Source organism: Apus apus, chromosome 3 (genome assembly GCF_020740795.1).
Source record: "Apus apus isolate bApuApu2 chromosome 3, bApuApu2.pri.cur, whole genome shotgun sequence".
Taxonomy (NCBI): Eukaryota; Metazoa; Chordata; class Aves; order Apodiformes; family Apodidae; genus Apus; species Apus apus.
The window spans coordinates 18,052,570-18,077,661 of NC_067284.1; the positions used below are offsets into that span (position 1 = coordinate 18,052,570).

General features: G+C 35.4%; 1 protein-coding gene across 50 annotated transcripts in view; it reads right to left on the reverse strand.

Annotated features, from left to right (window-relative positions):
• The window catches only part of RIMS1 (regulating synaptic membrane exocytosis 1), a 319,116-nt gene that overhangs the window by 66,538 nt on the left and 227,486 nt on the right, over nucleotides 1-25,092 (reverse strand). For 16 of the 50 annotated variants that reach the window (XM_051615426.1, XM_051615419.1, XM_051615412.1 and 13 more), the window contains 4 exons: nucleotides 21,886-21,963; nucleotides 19,557-19,628; nucleotides 13,104-13,216; nucleotides 7,516-7,545 (listed from right to left, as the gene is read on the reverse strand). In XM_051615426.1, the coding sequence (XP_051471386.1) occupies nucleotides 7,516-7,545; nucleotides 13,104-13,216; nucleotides 19,557-19,628; nucleotides 21,886-21,963 (293 nt within the window). Of the gene's footprint in view, nucleotides 1-7,515; nucleotides 7,546-13,103; nucleotides 13,217-14,542; nucleotides 14,726-19,556; nucleotides 19,629-21,885; nucleotides 21,964-25,092 lie in introns of all 50 variants that reach the window. The other 34 variants (XM_051615445.1, XM_051615442.1, XM_051615453.1 and 31 more) reach the window with 6 other exon arrangements.

The window sequence follows — 25,092 nt, forward strand, 5'->3', positions numbered from 1 at the left end:
CGGTAGTTTTCTAAAATCTTTATTTTTTTATTATAAAAAGTCCTACAAAAGCACTACTTTGCTCTGTAATGTTCACTTCCATGCCAAAGAAATTATTTATTCTTGCGTTTCAATTTCACTATGACAACGCTTGTTTAAAAAAAGAAATCTAACCTTAAACCTCCAAGAAGCTATGGTGATACAAAGAGGATCTTCTTCGATTTAAACAAGTTATGGCAATTAATATTGGCTGTGCTTGCCACAGGAGGATGACCTTGCACTAATGGAAAGAGTGGTGTGAAAGCCCGTGGTCTAAGGCTTCCTTAAAATAAGGTAACTATTGTGGTAGTGGATAATTTTCAGATGGAACTATATATTCTGTCATTCATGACCTTGATAGCCCTATAAATGCAAAGGAGAACCAATAAAAACAATACCTTGAAAATGGGCACTTTTTAACAATTCTAGAACTAGACCCATATATTCATCAGTCACTATTCTAAAACACAGAACTCCCTATATTAATTGCCCTTTAACAGGTTTAACATCCCAGAACAACTTCTTTTATTTGGAATTCTTTGTGTGGTTACAAATTTAAGGCTTGTGTTTTATTTGGGGAAACCTCAGCAAAATCTTCTACTTTTGGGTCAACCATGACTCTCTCCAAAACAATACAGTCTTAGAAGACAAGATTATTGTAAACGGCCCCTCCCCAGACCAGTGACAGGAGAGATACACCTACTTAAAAGCTGCATTAAATAAATGACAAGATACTGTGAATTTTAAATTAGGGGAAAGTAGCTACACCACCATGTAATTTACAAATCTGTGTTGTGAATTAGGAGGTACCAATGTTATCATGTCTGAGTTTTACACATCTTTGCAAGCACAAAGATACAAAAAGAGGGCAGTACACTTAGGGGTGGATATTTTCATCTCGTGCCATTGCACAAATCACAATTGTGTACGCACGTGCCACCCATAACTTTTTTGTGGAAATCATGGAATGTCTGTGCGCTGCTTGGGTATGAAAAAAATATACAAAGACATCACTTTGAAAAATATGTTTTCATGTCCTCCTTCCATATTTCTCATTTAAAACAGAAAAATAAACACAGCAAATGACAGTAAGTTCCGCTACAGCTACAAATTTCAGGCAAAAAATAAAGTTATCATCATCATCTTCCATCTCCCACACGCAGAGGGTCCAATCTAGGGAATTCTGCACATGCAGAATGTCACACTAGGCCCAGCGATTATTCCAGATGACTAATTATGTCGGTAAATGTGTACCTTAATTGCAATGAGTCCAGATCCACCATCAGATACGCAGGCACAGCTCCAATTACTTCAATGGAAGTTGCATGGAGGTATCTGAAGGCAAAATTGAGCACTTTAGGTGAAATTTTTAAAGATGGCCTCTTATTTTACCGACAGAGATTAAAGGATTAAGATATATCAATTAGTGACAGAAGTCAAAAACTCAGATATCTTAATCCTATCATACATGTGTGAAATAGACTGAGGATGTAAATTCAGAGGGAAAATTGAGACCCCTTTAAAAATTTAGCCCTATATGTGTACGGTGCACAGATTACAGTTACTCTAAAAAATAACCCTTTCATTGTGTGACTCTTGGGTGCTGCATCCTGTCAACTGTGTGTTTTACAAAATAATTTCTATGAAAGAGTCATACTCTGTAATACTCACAATTTCTGAGAAAGGATATTCTATTATGTAATGAGATGCTAAATCAGTGACTATTAATGCAAACTACTGCAGTCAAGATTAGGTGAATATTCAACCTTAACTCAGTAATGCTTGAATTTCACTATGTTTAAATTCTTAGCCTTCACCCCATGCTTATGTTCTGTTTTGCACCACTAGATACCATTATATAAAGTAACATGGTAACAATTAATATGGACTGTGAAGTAAAACTAAGTTCTCAATGGAGAAATTTAGTTTTCTGAATGAAGTAAAATGTATTTAGCTTACTAATTAGCTAGTAATGTATTTCTAAGCAAGCAACTGTGTGAAATGTAAGTTTGCTCTAGGAAAGACAACTGTTTTCCTTTCAGGTTTGTTTACCATGCACATCAGTACGTATTTTGTATCTAGCTCAATGTGATGGAAAATTCTGTCTGCCTGATAAGTAGCCTTGCACACTCTTCACATTTCAGTCACAAGAAGCAGAAAAAAAACCTAAGACAGGAGCAAAAAGCACATCAGCAGAATGCGTAACAACCATAGGTGACACCACCATACGATGACATTACTTTCTTGGAACACAGCTGGTTACCACAGGTAACAAAAATTTGACATAAACATTACTTAAATAACTTAGCCTGACTCTCAGAAAAATCTGGTTCTGCTTTCTTTTAGGACATCAATTTTTACAGAGTGCTTCTGCTGGAACTCTAGAGAGGTAGGACTACACAGTAATTTACATATTGAAGCACTGTAATCACAAAACCTCTAAATAATACAGAGGCTCTAGAATTCAAAATATGAAGATTTACCACAGACATGTGAATTTAGTAGTTAGGGAAAACTACCACCAGTATCAGTTGTGTCAACATGTTACTCCCTTTGGTGTCACAGGTCATGCTTGAAAGAGCGATCCCTCTCGTATCTTCAAGAGCTGCTGATTCAGATGTGAGATCAATCAGTATAAGAAGTAATTGAAAGAAGAGAACTCATTAAGCAGACTGCTTATATAGGGAGTGCCAATTTAGAACCAAAGCTTTCACTACAGTGGGTTTTCTTATGTAAACCATATGAAGGTTGTACAACAATTATGTACATAAACAATCAAGCCATGCAGGAGAGAAAAGACAGACATACAAATGGAATAAAAATCTTATACTTCAACTCTATTAATATATTTATTAGCTGGTCTGACTCCTGTAATCCCAGTGTACTGGGTCTGGCTGGGATGGAGCTAATTTTCTTCCCAGCAGCCTCTAATGGTGCTGAGTTTTGGACATGGGACTAAAAGAGTGTTGATAACACATCAGTGTTTTAGCAAATGCTGAATAGTGCCTGCACAGCACCAAGGCCTTTTCTGTTTCTCATGCTGCCTGTCCCCCAGCAAGAAGACTGGAGACTGGGAGAGCAAACAGCTGGGACAGCTGAGCCCAAATGACCAAAGAGATGTTCTGTACTGTACAGCAATAAAACTGGAGGTAGCCTTTCCAAGGTAGCTGTTGCTCAGAGACTGGCTGGAACTTGTCTGCTTGTGGGAGGTGGTGAATGATTGCTTTTGTATCACTTGGTGGTGTGTTTGTTGGGTTATTTTTTTAAAATTTTTCTCTTCACTTGTTAAACTATATTTATGTTGGCTGACAAGACTTACTCACTTTTAGTCTTACAATTCTCACCCTCATCTTACTGTGGAAGGTGGAGTGAGTGAGTGAGTGAGTGCATGGTGGATGTTTTAATTGCTGGCTTCAGTCAACCCACCACAGTAAGCTACCAAAAATTAACTGCCCAATGTGGTTTCCATCAAAGTTTCCTTAGGTATTACTCAGTTTATTTCTCAACCCACTGCTAAGTCCCATCTGGCTTCCACTGTGAATAATATTCAAAAGAGACACAGTCTACAAAGAGTAAGACCATCTATCCCATAGGTTAGTAGGTCCATCAGCTCCTCCTGGGTCTCTTCCTCAAACATCATTCAAGAAACATCCTTGTGAAGACTGTGCACCCTGTACTGTAATTAATAACAGATCTTATAGGATTCTAAATATGCTATATGCTGGAAGTGCAACTACAAATCTGGATTTCCAGTCTTTGCAGAGGTGACCATGGTATTAGTAAAAGAACAATTTAATATATGCACATACTGGAATAGCTGCGGTTTTTTACTCATAAAGTAATTTAAAAACTTGCTTGTAATTCTTGTGATAAAAAAGATTTGGTTAATTTAAAGGCAATTCTTGGTAAATGTTCCCATCATAAGGAATGTAATTTTCTTATTTTATTGATAATCTATAAAACATATGCTCTTCTTTGATTGTCTAAAAAAATGCAAATCCATAATACATTAACTTAGAGGACATAGGGAATAAACTACAGAAAACAGCTACAGCACTCTCATTTTCAGCCTGCAATCTGCCCTCAGAGAAAATTATGACAGGCCACCAGCTGTTTTTTCTTAATGGAGATGGCCATTTCTTAGTTACGCCAAGACATTATCTCTTTACTAAGAATTTATATTCCCCTTTTAAATTATTAGCACTATGGCAAGGTTTATAAAGTTACATCTGATGGCGTTAGCTAGTTGACAGTCCTCATCTTTATTTTTCTCCTCAGAGAAGAATTATGAGCTCATTTTGACTCCTGTCTGCTGTTTCACTGATAGAGAGGTTAGACCTGGCTAGAATCTAGAATCTGAACCTAGCAACACATGAAATCTGACTTTGAAATAAATTCAACCTTCATTGGTATAAACAAACCCACTCTATGAAAATCAGTGAAAGCTACAAAAGCTGCACTAACAGTAGTGATCAGTGCAAAAGAAAATGAAGTAATTTTGAGGTTTAAGTTCCCCCTACTTAAAAGTCCGAAAGAGGAACTAAACTTTATATTATTTGCAAAATTTCTTAAACAGCATACTGCTATAAACACCTATCCAGTAAGCTCATAGCATCACGTATGAAACGTATGTGAGCTCTTTCAAGTAAGGACTGCACTACATGCAGCAATACTGAACTAGCAAGGAACAGCTCTCCTTTTTAATTCCTGAGTTTACCTTTCACATTACAACAGCCATTAAAGAGACCTACATTCTATAGACTTTGGAAAGCTTTGAATCTTGACAATAAAAAACACCTAAACCAAACCCACTCATTTATTTGGAAATAAGGATTAGAATTGTTTTAGCATGGAAACTACCTCCCATGTAGTAACGTCACCATCTTGGGTTACCAGCCATCACCAAATTCCCAGAAAAACCACCTTCCACCCAAAACCAAGCTGCTGTACATGCTACAAATTTATCTCCAGGAAAAGGAAATGGAGACTTGTTGATAACTAGCAAATAGAGCAAGAAAGGAGGAGGGAAATTTTGGCAAGGTCCATGAAAGTGAGTCTTTACAGTTAAAAAAGAACAACAAATGCTGAAAAGCCATACAGAGATAGGGAGTTTTAGGACACTAAAAAAACCCAAACAAACCAACATGGAAACTGGAAGACACTCAATTTATCTAAGGAAAGTCAAAGCATACTGTTGGTAAAAATTATTTAAGGAGAAGTAATGAGAATTATACATAATCCAGGACACGCTCTTGAAGAAACAGATTTAAGAAATTAAAAAGAAGGCAAATATGACTTGATCGTGGGAAGATTTCTAATGGTAGAAGGCTCTTCAAGTTAGTGGATACAGGTATAACAATGCCCAGTAGCTACGAAAAAGTTAGATAAAGTCAGATAAACATGTAAATACTAAGACGTGTCAGGTGGTTAAACACAGGAACCATTTTCCATCACTTGCAGTTATTAAGTTAACATACCCTTCTAAATGTACATTGTGGCTCAAACCCAAGTATGGGCTTAATACCAAGAATAACTAGTGCTATTACAGAGTCTGTGATCAACTGATATCCATATTGGTCTTGTCTAGACCACAGAAAACCTATGGATGCCTTAGCGCAGGCTATACCGTTTTCTGTGATGTCTGCAACAAACACAGAATTTGCACTTTAGGCAGTTCATATTTCTGTTCAAGATGGTCAAGACAGAAAGGAGAAGTAGGCAAAAAATACAATTTGGAAATCGTTCATGTCTTACCTGCACTATTAATTGCTCGAGTAAGCTACTGAACAAGAAGAAATAAGCATAAAAATTTCAAATGGCCATAGCCCTTACCAGCAGGTAACACACAGCCTTTATGGTGCAAACTTCAAGGGAGAGTCTAAAAAATATTTGCTTACCTAAGGAAGCTACTGAAAAATAAGTTGAAACTGGGAACTGCACTTATGTCAGAAGCCAACAGAGATCTGACCTATTCTTCACTCTCAGTCTTCATACTAAGAAGAAAAGTTGAACAATGTCAAACAGCTACAGCTACAATGCAGCCTAGAGTTATGTACCTATAGATTTTTTTTATGCTGCAAAAAACAGGAGCTTCATCTCTCTGTGCTGCTTAGATGCTCTCCAGATAGGAATCGGGGAAAAAACCAGTATCTGGTTTGAGGAAGTGAGAGGTGGAAGCTGGAAAAGAAACTACACATAACCAATGCCCAGCACAAAGGCAGGGGAATAAAGCAGTGATGAGATTTGGATGGGAGAATCCCCTGGTGCAGTGTGGAAGGGATATGAGAGTGCAGGGGAGAATTCACTGGAGATCTGGCTGTGCCGCACAGGGGAGAGAACCCATGCTGGTGTTGGACGAGGATGAAGGGTTTTAAAAAAAATACATAGAGTCTCCAGGTTATAAAAAACATTATCATGAAAACATACTCCTGAGTATTGGAATGGGTGTTGGAGTCCGTAGCTAACAGAAGAGCTGCTGTATTTTTACCTGAGCAAGTATGAATGCATCAGGGGAATTCATTCTTTCAGAAAGTAAAGAAGTTGTAGGAGATACTCTGATTCAACACAATTTGGCTTTAACCCAGCAAAGCCTGTGTCCAGATGTCCATGTCATAATTTCCCAAGATCTGCAGGACTTAGGACTAGAGGTCAGAAAAGTTTAATCTGTGCTATCAATATTTATGCAGCATATAATTTTGCTGGTAACATTAAAAGGAATTAATTTTCTAATTTTTTTTTCTTTCCAAGCTTCATTCTGATTTTGAGGTAACTCCTACTTTCAGCAAAAAGAAGAAAAAAAAAAAAAAATGACTTATCTGCATCATTGTCTTGATAGGGACACAAGAGACTGCACTTTCCACTCTGTGGGACAGAATTGTTGTTTGAACTCACTGGTTCACTGGTATCAGCACAGACATGGAGAATTCATAGGTGGTCGAGTGAATAGGAGGTGAGTACTGTGTATCAATCCCAGAAACCTGCTCTACAACATGACTGACTTCTGAGTGTCAAGGGCTTGTCATGCAATTAAAACACAGATCATTCTTCAGAATCTGTCTGCATTCAAAGGATAGTTTCTGGCCAGCATCACCTTCAACTATTACTAAGCCCAGACCTATGAAACATCCTTTGTAGGTGCCAAGAGCCATGGCTGCATCATTAGAAGCAGATGTGCATAGCTCAGGAGCAGGTTAGGCAAAATTTTAAGTCTTTGAGTGATTTTAACTCAATCAGGCAGTTTCTGATGTAAAATGTAAAATACCATAACTACTCCTCTAAATCCAGTGTATTGCATTTCAATAGGAAAATTAGAAATCACAAGAGAAACCATTTTCAGAATCTAAACAGGGGTATCAGATAGCTTATTGATCTTTAAGAAAACCTTCTCACCTGTTAAACACTATTAACTAAATACTATATACTGACATGGAATATATTGAGGAAAAAGCCAGTGTTCACAGTTGCCAAACATTTGTAAAAAATGACATAAATATTTACCTTTTGAAGAAGAGTTTAAAGTCTCTTGCTCTTCAATGATTTAAATGCACGGAATGATGGAAACAGAAAAAGAAATCAGCAAATTTAAAGTTAGATAAAGAAATGTGTTACATGTGACAATGGCACGTACAGTAGGCAGCACTCCAGCATATGTAAAAGTAATGTAGGAAATTAAAATGATAGACCATGACAAATAATAAAGTTTATGACTTTTTCTTCAAAAGTAAGAGAAACAATGAAGTTACTGAGATCCAGATTGTGGACTCTTTCAGTATTCAGCTCAAGCAGTATTGTCACAACCAAATTTGTAAATTACAAAAAAACCTTAACATTGCTTTACTTGTCATTCTCACTTCAGAACAGCAGGAACCCTGTTTGAGATTCTGAAGCCTTTTCTGCAATAATGAGTGTTACAAAATAATCTCCCGTTAACTAAAATTTATAATACTCAATAACCATTGGGCCACTAAAAATCAGTCTTTAAGAATAACATAAAAGCTTATGAGGCTTGAAATAATTTGCAAGAGTTAGAAATGTTGAGAAAAAAACCTCTCTAGTGTAAGTAAAAGATTCCACAAGCTGCCTCAAAATATGCAGTGACACCTACAGATTTCAAAATAAAGCAAGAAATATGAAGACAAAACAAACAATGCTAAAAGACTAAAATATAAAATTGAAATTATTTGTTCTTTTTCTTTTGCCATTCAAGTTTTACACTTATGGATCTAAAAAAGGTTTTAACTGAAAGGGTTTGATCTTTTACCATTACTCAAGCCATACTCTCATCTCAGTGACATTTCAGTGATCAAGTACATATACAAAAAATGGTTTAACTAGCTATTCATTTTTTCTAGGATCTTAAGGTGGCGAAATATAAAATGTATTATTTAACATTGATTTTCTGTACGAAATTTCAATTCTTATTTGTTAAAAGGAAACACTGGACATCAAAACACTTCATTCCTCTATGTTGTGATTTCCATTAAAGATTTGTACATATATTATACATATGAACTTTATACAAGTAATCCCCATTCAGTACCAGTAGAGTCTTCAGGATAGCCTTCCCTCATGAAGCAGCAACGCACACACACACACACTTACTTCACCCTGCATGCAAGCTATGTAGAAAACTTATGCAGCATTTTTAATATGAGCTAAGATACAGCAATGCTTAATGCTGGTCACACTTTTGCTTTCCTAAAGGTCACTGCATAGAGCCTATTGCCATAAACAGACACCACTGGAAACGCACAGAACCACTCTAGTTCAGTTATGTTTACAGATGCTCTTCACATGTAAACAGGCTGCTGATTATCACAAACCTTACTCTCATTATAGGACTTCTGAAATCATTGAAACCACATTGTCAAGGCTATGAAAAAAAAATCATGCTATGAAGAGCCAAATAGAAGCAGATACAAGGAAAAAGACTTGTTTTGTACATATTAGCTCTTAAAGATTGTTTCTACAGTACAACCATTGCACATTTTTCTTGCTGGTTTGTAAATTTTAATAGTACATAATAAGTTTTTTTCTTATTCACTTGCTAGATTTCCTAATATTATCCCTAATATTACCTACCGCAGCTAAAAAGGAGTGTGGAAAAATGCTACAGATCTTAAGGCCGTATTTATTTCCTTTATAAATACTATGATTAACCATCATAAAGATGTGTAGAGACCCACCCTCAAGTCCTAATCAGGCAAGAATTCCTGTGACGTTGGATAGTTGCAATTACAGAGGACGCACTGAGTGAAGATCGCAGAAATACGCTTTGTACAAAAGTATCATTTAAAAACCATGCCACTACATAACAAAGTTCTTATAGAAACAGTCGAAATACAAAGTTAATGCAGAACCCCCTCCACTCTTAGTGATTTGCACGGTTCCATTCAAACATGATGCAAATGAAAAAAACACTAATGTAAACCCCTTACAGGTTGGCACAGGATGGCATATTGAGAAGACAGCATTGTCCTTACCATGGCTTAGAATTTCACTACTTTTGGCTCAGTGACTAAAAATCTTGAAATTATTACATCCTTTTATAAAATTATCAGTTAAAACAAAAGAAAGAAAAACTGCTTCCCAGGTAGCATAAGTTAGGATGACTACTAAATCATGACTTTTTGAAAACACACAGACACATCTATACCAGACTAACTTTCAATATCTAAGCATCTCAAAGCCTTTAGTTGCAATAACATCCCAGTGTGTCTTGCACTCTAGGAAATACTGCTGATGGGTTGTAAAGGGAACGTACACAGCCACGTCTTCCTTTAATGTCACTGGGATTAAAATAAAAGTCACATTGCCTATAAATTACAGAAGCCTACAATCTTAACTGTAGTCATGTCAAAAAGTCTGCATGTACTGGAGTTGCTAAGAACATTTAGTTAGAACTGTTCCAAGTCAAAATAACTACCTCCCTCCCCCACCCTAAAACGAGGCAAAGCTGCTATCCCCTTTAGAACATAATTACCAATAAGCCTTTTTTTGGTACTTTGCACAATTATGCTGTTCTCGGGTTTTAGTCCTTAAATTGGACTTTCTTCCTCTACATTTAAGGTTTTTTCCTCTGTTCCTGATCAGTAGTACTGACCCGATTTCCATAATGGAGTAGGGACCACTACTTTGTTCACGGTAGGAATAACTCCTATGCCTTTTTTTTTTTTTTTTTTTTTTTTTAAAGAAAGTGCATCTATTGATAAGGACCTTCTTAAATTTGCTTGGTTTCTCACAAGTTGACTTTTTATGATTCTCAAACTGCCGACCACAGCAATACCTAAAACAGCATAATCTGGTAGAGACATGGAAATAACCAAGTTTTTCTAGTTCTGAACTTGATGATGACAAAATGGAATGTCCCAGATGCAATGTCAGTCCTAAAAGAAGCCTTATAAGCAATTAATATAATAATTAACAATTGAGAAATAAAGATAAAAGGATGGGAATAAAAATATAATTCAAGATTAAGAGTTAAAATATCACTCTGTTCCCTGAGATAAAATTCACTACCAGTCTCTTGCTCCTTCATTCACTCCCATGTGTTCCATAGTGAGAGCTTTACAGAGTAATAAAATCACTTTACTGGACTTTTCTGTGCCTTCTGAATACACATACAGGATATAAAAAGCCAACTCTTGAAATAGATATTCAATCTCTTTACAGCAATTACTGTGATTTGTAAAACAGATATAGATTCATACATGCATATATTTAGATGTGTACTCAACCCTCCTGACAATATAGAGATTTTAAAGAAGAACTTTACTATAACAATGATACCTGATGGTATACATATAGGATTTCCTTGAAATACAGGATGACAATATTGACCACCCAGAAGTAGCTTTATTTATAAATGAGGAAAATGCATTTCGAAATGCTCCCTATTAACATTTCTATACAGCAATAGATTTTTACATTGTCTATATTCATGTTTACTGTAAATTAAAATAATTTAGGACACAATTAAATTCCAAGCACAGTTAATGGAAATCTTTCAGAGACCTCAGTATTGTTTGCATTCAATCCTACATTAGGGTCAGATCACTTCTAGTCACTCCGTTTGACCCTGATACTCATTTGACAGGGATTAAAGAGATGAAACTGATACTAAAACTTGATACTGTAAATCAGAGCAAATACTTTGGTCTTGTATCCTCACTGACTTTAAAATCTTACAGTAGGAGAAAGTTGATACATACTATCATATTTATTTCAGAAGATACTGACAAAATAATTTAAAAATATTTTATAAAATCTATTTAATTTAGTACTCCTCTGCAAATATACTCTCAGCTTGAGCATAGTGTTAACCATGGGCTACATGAGAAAACCTCTCCTTCAGGAGGACAAGGCAGGCACTTAGACAAAACCAAAGTACTATGTAGAGAAGGAAATCTCCTTGGCCTTCTTTTCCATATACTGTGATACAGTCACACTGACAGCCGTGGTATGATTTGTAACAACAAAATAAACAATATGTCATATCCTACTTGTACATTTTATACTTAAGATGCAAGCACATCAACCACAAGTGTACATAAGAGTCCAATGAAACAGCACCACTTTACAGATGTTCATGGTATCATCAGTTTCCTAAACCTTGAGAAGCCTTCTACTCAACTTCCATTTTTTCTTTCTTCTTCTACATACATCTCATCTCTACTAATTTTTGTGGTAACTTCTACATTCATTGCGAATGTCTTTTAACAAAACATAAACCAGTATTTTATTCTCAACACACCAGTTAGCAAGAGAAGCAGAAAATGATAGATGAATACCCAAAGGAAAGCCAACATAAAAATTATGTGCTGAATCATCATTATATATTGTACGAAGTTCTGAAACTGCAGAAACATGACATAATTTGAAATTCAGTACTTATTATATTTCCCTAAAAAGCTCCCAGCTTACTAATATGCAGAAATACAAGCTGTAAATGTAGTTTGCAACTAGTTTATAATCCAGACAGTCCTAGATCCACTACAAAACGAGACGACTTACATGCAAAGTGTAAAATGAATAAAACTCACTTGTATTAGTATATTGATCATGCAGAATAAGCACATGTGTAAAAGAAGAATACATTTTCATATGTGTTAATTGAAGGTGTGGAATGCCACCACAGCTCAAAACCATAAAATTAATGAAAGCTGACTGCATGTTAATGTAAGCCATCAGACTAAAAAACCCTTATGTTAAACTATCATGATAAGAAGATCAAGGTCAGCAACACTGTCTGTTCCAGAAAGCAGTTTGCCAACAGTTCTATAAGGCACTAGAATATATCAGCATTACAAGCATTTATTTAAATTCCCCACAGAATAAAACCTTGTGGTTCATGGCATTTTCAGTTGTTCATTGTAGTCAATGTGAAAATAGGCTTTTCAAACACAAAAGAAAACCTGAATGTGCAAATATTATTATTTTTTCCATTTCATTTTACCATAATAACTCATGCTCTGTGTGTACCACGCTGCTAGGAAAAGAAAGCACAATATTCATACCTACTTGATATTAATACGCAAAAAATAACTTCCACAACCACCAAATCTACATTGTCTTTTTCAGAAAAGATCAGCATTTAAGAAAAAAAGAGCTGATGACCTGTATTTTCATACTCCCCATGGTGATTATATTAATTATTTAATCACTGAACTATGAACTCCAGAAGAAAAACAGATTTGTGAGATTTATTGTTAACCATGCACAACAATTAATATATATCACAAAATAAGAAATGAATAAGACTGTCAAAAAGTTGTCAAAATATTTGCCCCTGATTTCTTTAACTGAAAAAAACCTAAATATGTGTTGGAGACTACCATGACTCTGACAGCAGTTTTAAAGTAGACAAACATAAATGGTTACTAGAAAATTAAGGCAATTAAACCATGTGTAGTACTCCATCGGTCAAATCCTACAAGATTTACCAGACTACAAATAGGTTTTCATTCTCTTCTATTGCTTTATTGGTAGAATTATAGCACTGAACACATAGCTATGAAAGTAGACTTTAAGTAAAAAGAAGTAAGAAATCAAAGAGTTTGAGCTATCGTAAGCTCATTATTTGATACCTTGCTCTATACTGCCACTTCTTATTGGAACTTGCGGTAGCTGTCTTCCCCTGCGACTGCTGAAGGATGTGTCTGCAGGAGGAGACTGTGTGGGACTTCCTTGTTGGTGTACCCTGCAAATGAAATTAAGACAAAACTAAAATAAGCCAAACAAAGAGAATTTTCATATTCTGAACTTTTAAAAGGCAAAAATTGCATATATTGAAGATGGCTTTGAAGAAATTTTCATTTGGTGTATTCCATATGCACATGCTCAGGTCTGGATATCTAGTAAACTTCCAAGGCCTCATGTTTAATTTCTCTATCAACTAAGGAGAAATATTTCCTTTAGTTCTGTTGTTTGCTTTTTTTAAAATAGAGTACCAGTACCAAACCACTGAACAAAAAGCAATTTTCTACGAACCAGTTATGATTATGACTCACAATTTATCTATATTCTCCTGCACTGGTACCAGGGCAATACTAAATTTCGCCTCTGTATTTTATTAACTTTTATTAACTTTTGTATTCCCTTTGTGCTGATGCAATAATTGCAGCAAGTATCTGTTTCCATGGGATACTGTGTTGTTTTTCCTCGAACTCAAAGAAGGAGGAAGACCTTTAACCTTGGCATTGCACAAGGGATGCTTGTGTGTGTGCGCACAAAGAAGGAACAAGATTTTTAATGCTCTTACCTCAGAAAATGTCCTGAACCTCTTTAGCAGAATTCTAGCTAGCACTATTTCAGAACATGTTGGCTACTTGATTTCTTATTTATAGATACAGTATCTGAGTGTAATAGATCCAACACCTTTGTAAAACTGGTAAGTTTGCATTTAAAATAAGTAGGACCACCTTTAATAATTAGGGAAAAAGTTTAAGGAATTGAAACAAAGATGAGAAGAAGCAGAGTGCTGAGAGGAAGAACTTCCTATAAAATGCTCTTGCTAGTTACAGTACTATCACACTCATTATAGTGGATAAGCACTGTTTATCTACTACACTAATATTGCAAGTAGATAACTTGCAACTTAAAGTAACACTTGAGCAAATGCAGCTGGTTTTCACATTAGGTAGACCAACAGACTTTCTCTAAGGCTGTAAGATCAGAGTTAGCTGTGTGAACAGCACGTGATTTCCTGCATGGTGTTTAAGCAAAATACTTCAATATTTTTTGTATGGATAGAGAACAGAACAAAACACAACAATGAGAGGACAAAACACAGCCAATTTTTTTACTCTTATATTGCATAACTATTGAAGTTCAACAGCAAGTAGTACCATCTGGATGGTGAAGATAGGAGACGTAAAGGATATGGGAGAAGTGTAAATATTGTGAAGAGAGGATAATCTACAGTGCTAGAATGAGTGAAGGCGCCATGTATGCTCAGGAAAGTACAACACCACACTGACACCTGGGAGGCAGAACATGAAAGCTGTGCTGTACACGTAATAGCAACCTTGTCAGAAGTGGAGAAGGTGGTGCCGACCCTCCGGGCGCTAGGAGATGTACAGAGCATAAGGGTCTGATACTAGAGTGCTCACTCGACCTTGAGCGAGCCTGATGTTTTCCCCTAATGACTGGCTGCTCAGTCGTTCGTGGGGTTGGAAGTCCCCTTCTAGAAAGACATGGTAGCAGACCCCTAAAACATCAGGGCCAAAAAGAAACTGTTCAGTTGTTAGCTCCAGGCACACCTTCACATGCCCCCCCTCCACCAAAGAATATTGCAAATCCTGGCTGCAGGACCAGGGTTGACATTTCAGATCTAAGTTATTAATTCTGAATGCAAATCCATTTTAAAAATGAGGAATTGCAGGACACTCACCACTGCAGATACACATGACCCTAATTGTGGAACTGCTGAACCCCATGGCACAGAGGACAGTTGGCCAAAAACTTTAGCTGCATCTTAAACACAGCAAACACAAGCTAACAATATGTATGACGTAAGTACAAGCACAGGATAGGCTCTGAACACCTAGCTTTACCACAAAGCATTTCTGTTTCTAAAACATACTTTTTATCTTTATTAAAAATATTAACTGGATTTCAAATAGTGCCCTAAAAAGGACAATATGTAAACACATATACCTTGGTTTGCTTAGGAGTCTGAAATATGGAATCTATTTAAGTCTCTTCCTGCTGCCCTAAAACAAGAAATACTGTCCTGAAGGAACTCTAATGAAAAGACAATTAACATATGCATGTTAATGATCAATACTGATCAATATTGATCAACAACGATCAATCATGTTAGTATAATAAAGCATAATTATTAGCAGTTTAATAATTGCATACACTGCAAGTATAAGATAACCTGAAATATTTCAACTTTGGAGAGTGACAAAGTATTCTAACTGTGCCTTTTTACTCTTCCTTGGTTTCCCAACAGTGCAGCATTTTGTAAATGGTTCTACTGCATCTGCTGTTATTTCAGAAATTTCAGTTTCCTGTGACTTCATTTCATTTTACGGTTCTTGGTTTGTTGTTTTGCTTGTATTGTTTTGCTTTTTTAAATTTCTGCAAACATTTAAAGTCTCCCTTCACTCACCCAGCACAACTTTCACATAAAATACAGTAAAAGTAACCAAGGGACTTGTTAGTTCCTGTGACTATCAAACATTGAAAAGTTGTCCTAAAAAGTATATATGAGGTAATATACAGATGCCTACCAAGGAAAACTAACAGGTTTGGTTTCAAAGCCATTTAATCATTAATAGTTTAATGTGGAAGTCCAGTCACAATGCAACAAAAACAGGATTCTGTTGTCCTTGCTATATTCTCTCTCTTTAACTCTTCTTTAGCTTAACTCCTAGTTTGCCCTGGTAATAACAGTTAACATTCTCGTAGAGACCAGTTCCACTGATTCTAAGAGATGCTTACAATCACAAAGAGGAGCTGAGTTCTGAGAATGCCTGTTTCTCCATGCTGACTGTAAGAATAAACCATGCCAACTATTGCATCCAATCAGCTTTTAAGTATCTGTTTTATCAGATGTTTAAACATTGTAACATCCATAAGGTCAATATAGATACTACTCTGTGCCAGAAAGTGCTTTCTTGCTTTTGCTATGAATAAATGCCCAAATCTAAAAAAGTCATCATGCTCTCAGTTCTGATTTTTCTCATTTGAAAGGTTAAATATCCCAGAATTTATCTGAGAGCCCAGCGAAGCACTAGGAGGAGTGTCTCCTGCCATTACAGAACCAACACTTCTCCTGAGACTCAGAAACTTATGTCCTGCTCTTTCAGAAATACCCTTTTTACAGACCTGTTCCCTTCCACTAGAGTGGAATGAAGACAAATTAGGCCTAAACTGGCGTATTACATTAAGATGAATATGCTACTTGTGGTGCAAATGAAGAACAGAGGTAAAAGGGAACTGGAGAAAAACTAAAATGGAGGTAAGGACTTGCTGGCCTAGAAGAAGGATCAGTTGGTGAAAGGAAGTAGTCTGCAAAAGGCTGATCAGGAGAATGAGACCAAAAAAAAAAGAGTACAGGACACAAAAGCTTGTGTATGACTGCGGAAACAAGACAGAAATGAGGTAAATATGGAGAGGGGGGGAGTTTGGGACACCTGGTAAGCAATGAGACTACAACAAGTGTGTAAGTGTATCTTATCCTCGTTCTTCACAGAAGCAGGTAACACTGAAAGAAGCAAATCTATTAATTCACTTGGTGACAATCAACAGCGGAATCCTACATGTTCTAGCTCTACCTGTACAGAGAAAACTCAAATTCCTTTTTCTTCAGACTGATGCCTCAGTGGCACATACTAAATAAAACATGCTACCACTTATGGAACTAGAAAGAGAACTAAGAACAAGACAGCATCATCACAAATCCAGCACACTCCTGGTACAGGGTTCTAAATAACATTATCATAACATATAGAAGAGGCAATCTAAAATCTGGAATTTCTAGGGTGACCAGTTAGGGCTGAAATTTAGGACTGGCATAAACCAGTTTTTACCACAGTTTTGATCACTCACACAAGCACAGAAAATGTTTTATTTTCATGTGACCAGTTTTACTCCTTCAGAAGAGATGATGTATTCCATGTTGAAGACTTTTCTCATCAAATTATTAAAAGAATTGTTAGGGTCTGTTAACTATCCTGAAAAGGTTTCCTCCTTCCCTTTTATGTACATTTCCTAAGCTATCACATTGCATTGAGAACTTAATATTGCATAGCATGTTGAAAAGCTTTATAGAGAAGCTGATAGCATGCTGATATCTTACTCCAGTAATCTGCTTAGGTAATAGTTGAGAAGATCTGCAAATTGCAAAATAAAGACCAAATCTAAGACAGAAATGGCTATTTCAGGAAGAAATAATCGAGTTATATTTGACATTTGACAAGAAAGTTAGTCATCCGTCCTATCATCAAAACTTTCTGGCACTGGTGCAACATTCTATCTATGAAAATACAAAGCTATAGAACTCAGATTTATTTAGACGTTTGTGTCTCACAGTTAGTAGCAGTGAATCATTTTATGGAAACACAAACATACACCATGTACCATGGAGACATAAAAAGAAGCAGCATGATTAATGTTTCCCTGTACTCTTGTTGCATTCAGTTCACTGCTCTTAAGCTCATCAGAAATCAGAGCTGGCTTTTCTCTCCCAGAAAGAAAACATGTAGCTATGGGGACTCATACTTTTAGTAACTTTGCTTAACTTTGGGAATAAAAATATAACAGATGTTTTTGGTGTTGTTAGTTTTCCTAATAACCTGTGAAAAGTGATTTCACACTGCTTTAAAAACCAAAAATCACCCAAAACTCAAAAAAAACCCCCAAATGAACAACACCCTCACCCCCAAACACTATCACAAGGTGGTGACCACAGTCATTACTATATCAGTGCCAAATTTATCTTGACACAGAAATGACTGAAGTTCAAATTCCAATCCATTAAATCCCATATAAATTCTGTAAATAGACACTGTAGCAGTATTTCTCAGTTTCTAATATAACTTAAATCCTTACTTGTACTTTATGGGAAAAAAAATAAAAGTTTTGAAATATCCAGGAAAAAAAAATCTCAACATTTCAGACCTGAGCCTTTTAAGTACAGAAATGTATTTCCCAAGCATCAAAAATGTGTCTTTTTAATAAATTTAACTACTTGCATATCCTCAGTGGTGAAGCCCATATGCTACTGATATATTCAGCATAACACCTCATAAACACGGTCCTTTCAAATCAGTTTCATATAACACTTGCAATGTCTGAAATTCTAAGTATTTCAAGATTAAGATTTACACCTTCCATTTATTGAGATTAGTGTAAAACACTAATTTGAGTAAACAGGATTGACCGAGGTATACATTTTTGATCTATATAGCGATCTTAACATCTGCAGAAGAAAGACTTTCACAGACTGAAATACCAGGTTTGAAATGTAAACACAGACAGATATACTTATTTGTCCAATTGCAAGTGTTGTGGGATTTTCTTTGGTATTCTGGCACTGTCTCTCACTGCCTTTGCCCTTTTGCCATAAGAATCTCCTATATTTTATTTTCCTTGCTTATCCTTTCTGTTGTCATACTTTCTAGTTATGTTTATGCTCCCACTTTTCCCCCTCCCATTTATTTAATATCTTTTTCCTACCTTACCTTCCTTCTCAGTTTCATGCCAAGCTTTCTAATCATACAGTCTGAATGGTACCAAGAACGTGAGCCCCTGGGGACCTCAGTCCCAGTGGCTCCTCTTTTTCATCAAAAGTTAGAACAAAAACGGGAGAAAAATGGTTTTAGTGATCTCAGTGGCAAAACTGTCCTTGGTTTAAATTTCTCTGATCTAAATTTAAAAAGCAGCTGGCCTGTTGTGGCAATAGAACAATTGAAACCAAGGAAAATATAACCATTGCTTTTGGATCAGGAACAATAATCTGGGACTTGAAGCAGTAAAATAAATTAAAACCTCTGAAGTTTTTCTACATAAGGTGCATTTTCATCGAAAATAAAAATGTTTCTGTGTTGCTCATGGAAGTTTTTCAACCCTCACAATGTAAACAGATGTACATTGCTCCTCTGCTAATCAAGATAACATAAATCTGTTTCTGACAAAGGCAGGATCTCGCCCTCCTCACTGCTCTTATTTCAGCTAAATAAGTATTTCAGTTAGTCCCATGCTAATGAATAAGCTACACATTTCTGAATTATATTTTACAGAGATTAAGATACTGGCAATGGGTCTCAGATTTTGACTCAAAAAATGCACGGACTGCAAGTCTTTACCATTGAGGTTATCTGCAATTATGGGGAAAAATCCCTATGTATGCAACACAGCAAGCAATGCTAACAACAGAGATAAAAAGTAAGTAATACTGTAAATTACAACAACATAGCTTTTGGTACTGTCATGGATTTTCTACTTCAAAAGTCATATTAGAGGTATATTCCAAAGGCTGGGATCAGATTGATTGTAAGAGATGTTTACTCATTTATCAGCAATCCTACCTTTCTGTTTCAGTTGTGGAGCCTTTCCTAGTTTGTTTTTGGCTGCTATATCTTTCCACTTTTCTGGACTGCCTGTGAAATGACATGTCAGAAAAGAAATAAACAAAAAAGAAAAAGAATACCAACAAATGAAGGTTATATATTTATTAATGTCTTGTAAAACTAGTAACAGAAATGGCTGACAGATGAAAAAGTAACAAGTGTCTTCATGAACAGGCTAGTGACTCAAGGTTTAAGACACATGGCCCTGATTAGGTTTGATTGAGGCTGATGGTACGAAAGTTATGAGGTACTAAACCAGAAGAGATAATTTTAATCCTGACTGAACAGTGCAAGTAGTTCCTGCTTCATAGGCTGTATGTAATTAGAAACAATGCCTCCTCAGAGGCCTTTTAGTTCTCTTGACACTCACATCAAAACACTTTTGAAAATAAATTGCAGAGCAGACAGAAGGAAAAAAATGTTGCAGAAAGGAGCAGAAAATACTATTTAAACATTTAAAATTGCTTTTAAATAAAAACTTGGCTTCTCAAAAATCTCACTGTATTAAAACTTGTTAAAGCTTTTGAAAAACATTTTAAAACAATCCTGTTTTTTTCTAGTCAATACAAATATGTTGGAAGTTTACTTCACTCCTTCCCCACATAAATCTTTTTTCAAATTCATCTGCATTTGGATAGTGAGGCATTAATTACCTCTGACAATCTAATAATTTACTCCGATAGAAAATAAGAATAATGAACAGTAATATAATTAATATAAGTAATATCAAGCTAAAGCATGTTTTGTTATTATGACCCAAGACTATAAATAGCCTAGGAAAATCTCTGCAAGTGTTGTGTGTCCCAAAATTTTCATTACTATCCATAGTATGTGAGCATTTACAATTTTAAATCTCTGATAACCATTAGCATATATTAGTTTTATAGAACAAAGGGTACACACAGTATTTCAAGAGTGGTCAAAACCAGGGAGTGATGATTATTCATTGATAAACCAGAAATGTTGACACACTCAAACCTATATCTTACACTGGTGCAAGACACATGCATAGGAACTTGTGATAGTATAAAAAATATCATCTATTAAGCCATAAAAGAATTACTGTGGGCAAAACAAATAGATAAACCCAGTATTTTTCAAAAATTGTTTTTTCATTTTAAATATTTGTAGTTATAAAGAGTAATCCAGTGTCTGAATTGGAAGATACGTAAACAGCTGCAACAGCAAATTCTACCCAAAGAATATAATCACAGTGGATTTTCACTATTTGTACCCACTGCAATATTTGATGAGAATTATATTGTGATGCAGTATCCTCCACAACAAAGAAAATACTGCAGCAAAACACTAAATGTTTTTGCATCTGCAGAGTTCATTATCTGATGCTTTCTGGGTTTTAAAATACCGTATTTTCTAACCAAAAAGTAGTATCTTGGATTAAAAACTAAAATCCTCTTTGTCCTCAAACAATTTTCTATTTATTTTTTAATATTCTCATTACTTTTAAATGCTTTTCTTTACCAGGAGAAATACAAGGTGGAGATGCAGGGAAACACATATTAAATGCAGCAGATTTCCTTAAAACCTTAAGGTTAGCAACGTATGTAAAGTCATGGTTAGATACACTGAACACAGCAGCATTATCACTCAAATGATGTCTTGCTCTTCATTTTCTGTTTGGTTTGTTATGGGGCTTTTTTTCCTCTTACACTTTATGTCAGTTGCTTAGATTGTCACAGTATGTGCAATGGCTAAAAAGACCAGATAGTGGCTGCTCTTTGTAGGATGGAAAAGCTGAGAGTAGGACATGCTCTCCTGTGAAAAGTGACAAAGTAATATCTAGCACTAGTGAGCTGAATATACTTATTTCTCTTCTCTCTGTGCTGTTCTTGTGATCAGCACACATTAGAAAGAGGTTTAAAATCACTATTTCCTTTCTGTTCAATTCCTCTTGCTAAGATCATGCTGCTTGTATACAATTCCATACAGCTCAACAGCCTGTTTCAGCACTCAGTCCTGGCTCAGCTTGGGCACACTCTGGGCACTGACAGGTACATCTTTAACAGGCAGGCGTCCTTTCATGCCCACATACAATGTACAAAGAGTGCACTGGGGATAAGAACACTCATGTCATACTCAAAGTTACCCCTTAAATATATGTTAAAGGCATTTAAATATTATCTACAAACAATACATGCATATATGTACTTACAAATAAAAGGAGAAAAAAACTACAGATGTGAAAGTATTATGCAGAGCACATGAAGAATTTACTACAACCAAAGCCTCATTTACTTGGAACTATAATTTGAGCAAATAAGGATACCTCTGTGCTGCTCCAGGTTTAGCACTTAGGTGGTCTACACTGTCCTGTTTTGGAATGCAAGACTCCAGCGTCCTTGTTCTTCACAAAATTTGGAATCATGGATGTGAATTTGATAGAATGAGCAGAAACAAGAAATGATCACATGCAGTGAAGGTGCAGACATGCAGTCAAATACATAAACCAAAAGCATTAGGGCACTATCTGCTGAGAAAGGCTATATTTCTTATTTCCCTGGTATTGATGTAATCCATACAATTTAGGAAATGATAACATTTTTAGACATAATAGCAACAATCAAAGATGCAATAAAGTCACAACAATTATTTTTAAAAGTAATTTATACTTTACATGCTGAAGAAAAGCACTGTGCATTAATAGGAGCCATTATCCTTCTTAAGATTTAATCTACAATATTGTTCATTAGATCAACATATAAACCTACACAGAAATTGAATACGGAAAATGTGTACTTTGTCATTATATTGTGGAATTCTCCTGAAAATGTAACTAAATTTCATGATTTCAGGTATTTTGATGAAAGCTTGATATTCTGTTCCCAGCCAGTCTGATACAGTAATAATTAACAATTCAATAGCAAAATAGGGTGACTTGCTTTTTAAAAAAAGATTCAAATAAATTTCAGAATATTTCTGTATCATTTTCTTTTCCGCTGAAGGTGTTCAATAATCTCAATAACCTGTAATAAATTTTTATGTATACCTCCATTATGGTGTAGAAATGCTAACATTTCTCTTAAGGTCATAGATCTACCAACTGTCACAAGAAACAAGTACTATATATATTTTATTCTATATACAGACAAGTTATTCACAGTTCATGTTCCAAAGACCCATGTGCCTGAAAATACTTATCACTGTTGAGTGCAAACAAAATTTCTATACAGAAATAAAACATTCTTATAAAAATTAAAAATTACTACTCCTAAAGTGGTTAATAAAATTAAGCATCTAATGTTTGAAATTGTACATTACTGACTTGCACAAGAGACCCCAGGGGTCTGCAGTGAGTCTGCTCATTTATGTAGCCCTATAGTCATCAAGAATGTCATGTTCCTTATACTTTCTGATTTTTTCTGAATATTTCTGCAGGGTTGGATCTACAAAGTATGTGAGCTGGGAGGTCACAACTACCCTCAAGGCTTGGTAGCTCCTCACACTCACTCCTGGCATTTCATATCTTGCAAAATTGCCTCCCTGATCAAGTCACATAGTGTTGCTGGAAAGACACAAAGGGATGATCCATGCCAAAACACTCTGCCACCGGCAATGCACAGCACACCTCAAGTTATCTTTGTGAAAGTACCAGAAGGGTACTTGGACAAGCATTCTTCCAGATGCATGAATGAAACAGAAGCTGCATCTCTTAATGGAAAGCATTTGAGAATTAATTTTTTTAAGGGCTTCCTTTTCTGGTCTTGGTTATATGCTGAAATTAAATGCAGACTTCTCAAAAAGAACACACCTACATAAACGCTCAACATTTATTCTCCTTGTTTTATCCTCACTTACAATTTCAGTTTTTCACAGTTCTCCAGTTACCAGAAAGTTTTTCATTTCAGAGAGACTTTTTGATTCCAATTGCTAATATAAAACAAAAAATACCTCCCAGCAATGATACTATCAAATTCAAAAGTCTTAAATGAAATACATGATACGAACCAAACACTTGTTAATTTTAACACTGAAATAACACAACCTGGGTCTTCATCTTGTCAAGGTATATCAAGAAGTAACTTCTTCTGAAATGGCAACTCACTGAATTCCAGAATAATACCAATCGTGACAAGATCCTTACTCAAATTTGTTATGAATCATTACCAATAAATACCATGTTGCAAAAATTGAATTTAAATTCTCAAAATTAGAAAGAATGCAAAAGTCATACATTTAAGAAATGTGTTCAGAAATAGATCTTCTGGACTGCAGCTTATATGCAAATTGGGACAATTTGTAAGCTAAATCTGGCATGTACTCAAATTAAGAGTAAGGTGACATCTGTCAAAGTCAATTAATCTGTGAAAATATGATTTGAAAGCAGTGACAAGCAGCTAGTTAGTTACTCAAGCTAATCCAGCAGACACTCACTGCATCAGCAGTCAAACTGAGAGAAGCACATCTTAAAAATATATAACATATATTATAATGTATACATAATATATATATATAAAAAACAAATAATATATAAAATGTGTAAATTCTAGAACTGAGTGGTGTTGACCAATGACCAAAGCTATGGGAAATGAATCAGAATGAATGTAAACTTAAAGAGTAGAAAACAAACATAAAAGCACCTTTGATTCCCTCACTAATACTGTTTCTACCTACAAGGTGGGCTATTATTTTGTATTGCACATGCATATACCAGTCTTACAGTTTCAAGTGTAACTTCATAGGAGCTTACAAATGTTTAGATTATTTACATGAAACATCTGTATTCTGTCATTTACTGTAACACAAAAAGTTGTAAGATAAAATTTTGAATTTGCATCTCAGTAGAAACAGTAGTGCCTATTTAAAAAGCCCCAGATCTATCTGGAAAAAAAGAAATAAAAATTTACTACTGCCAAACCAATGGAATACCAAAACTGTCTTGAGTAGAAAATCAACGACAAGAAAAAACCAAAGGTACACTTCTAATAATCACAGGTGGTATTCATCATAAGAGTTTATTTAAAGCACCAGTGTTTTGGAACAAAACCTACCTTGTTAGGAAAACCTGCTCCATTGAGAACATCCTGATTTAGGACAGAATTTACGAACAAAGCCAATTTTACATACATCAACTAGCAAGTGTTACCAAGACTTCCAACACATCAGTTTGTGGGGTTTTTTTTTCCCCTTTGGAAAAGTTGTTTAAAAAGGGAAACAAACAAACAAACAATAAAAATAAAAACACCTAGACAAGAACAGGCTCTACAACAAATATTTGTCATATTATAAAGCACCACAGTTAAAACACCACCAACATTTTCAGAAGCAAGTAAAAACAGGCTACAGAACGTTAACGCAGATGATGTTCTCTTATATTAGACATCTTATTTCATGGTTTGTGACCATTCAGGTAAACAGAAAACTTGACATTAACTCACAGGTGCTTTATAACATTTCAGCATAATGCAGAGATGGTATCTAAGCTGCTGTTATATTTTGGGCTTTTGGAGGTTTTAAGTCTCTTTTTACATATATG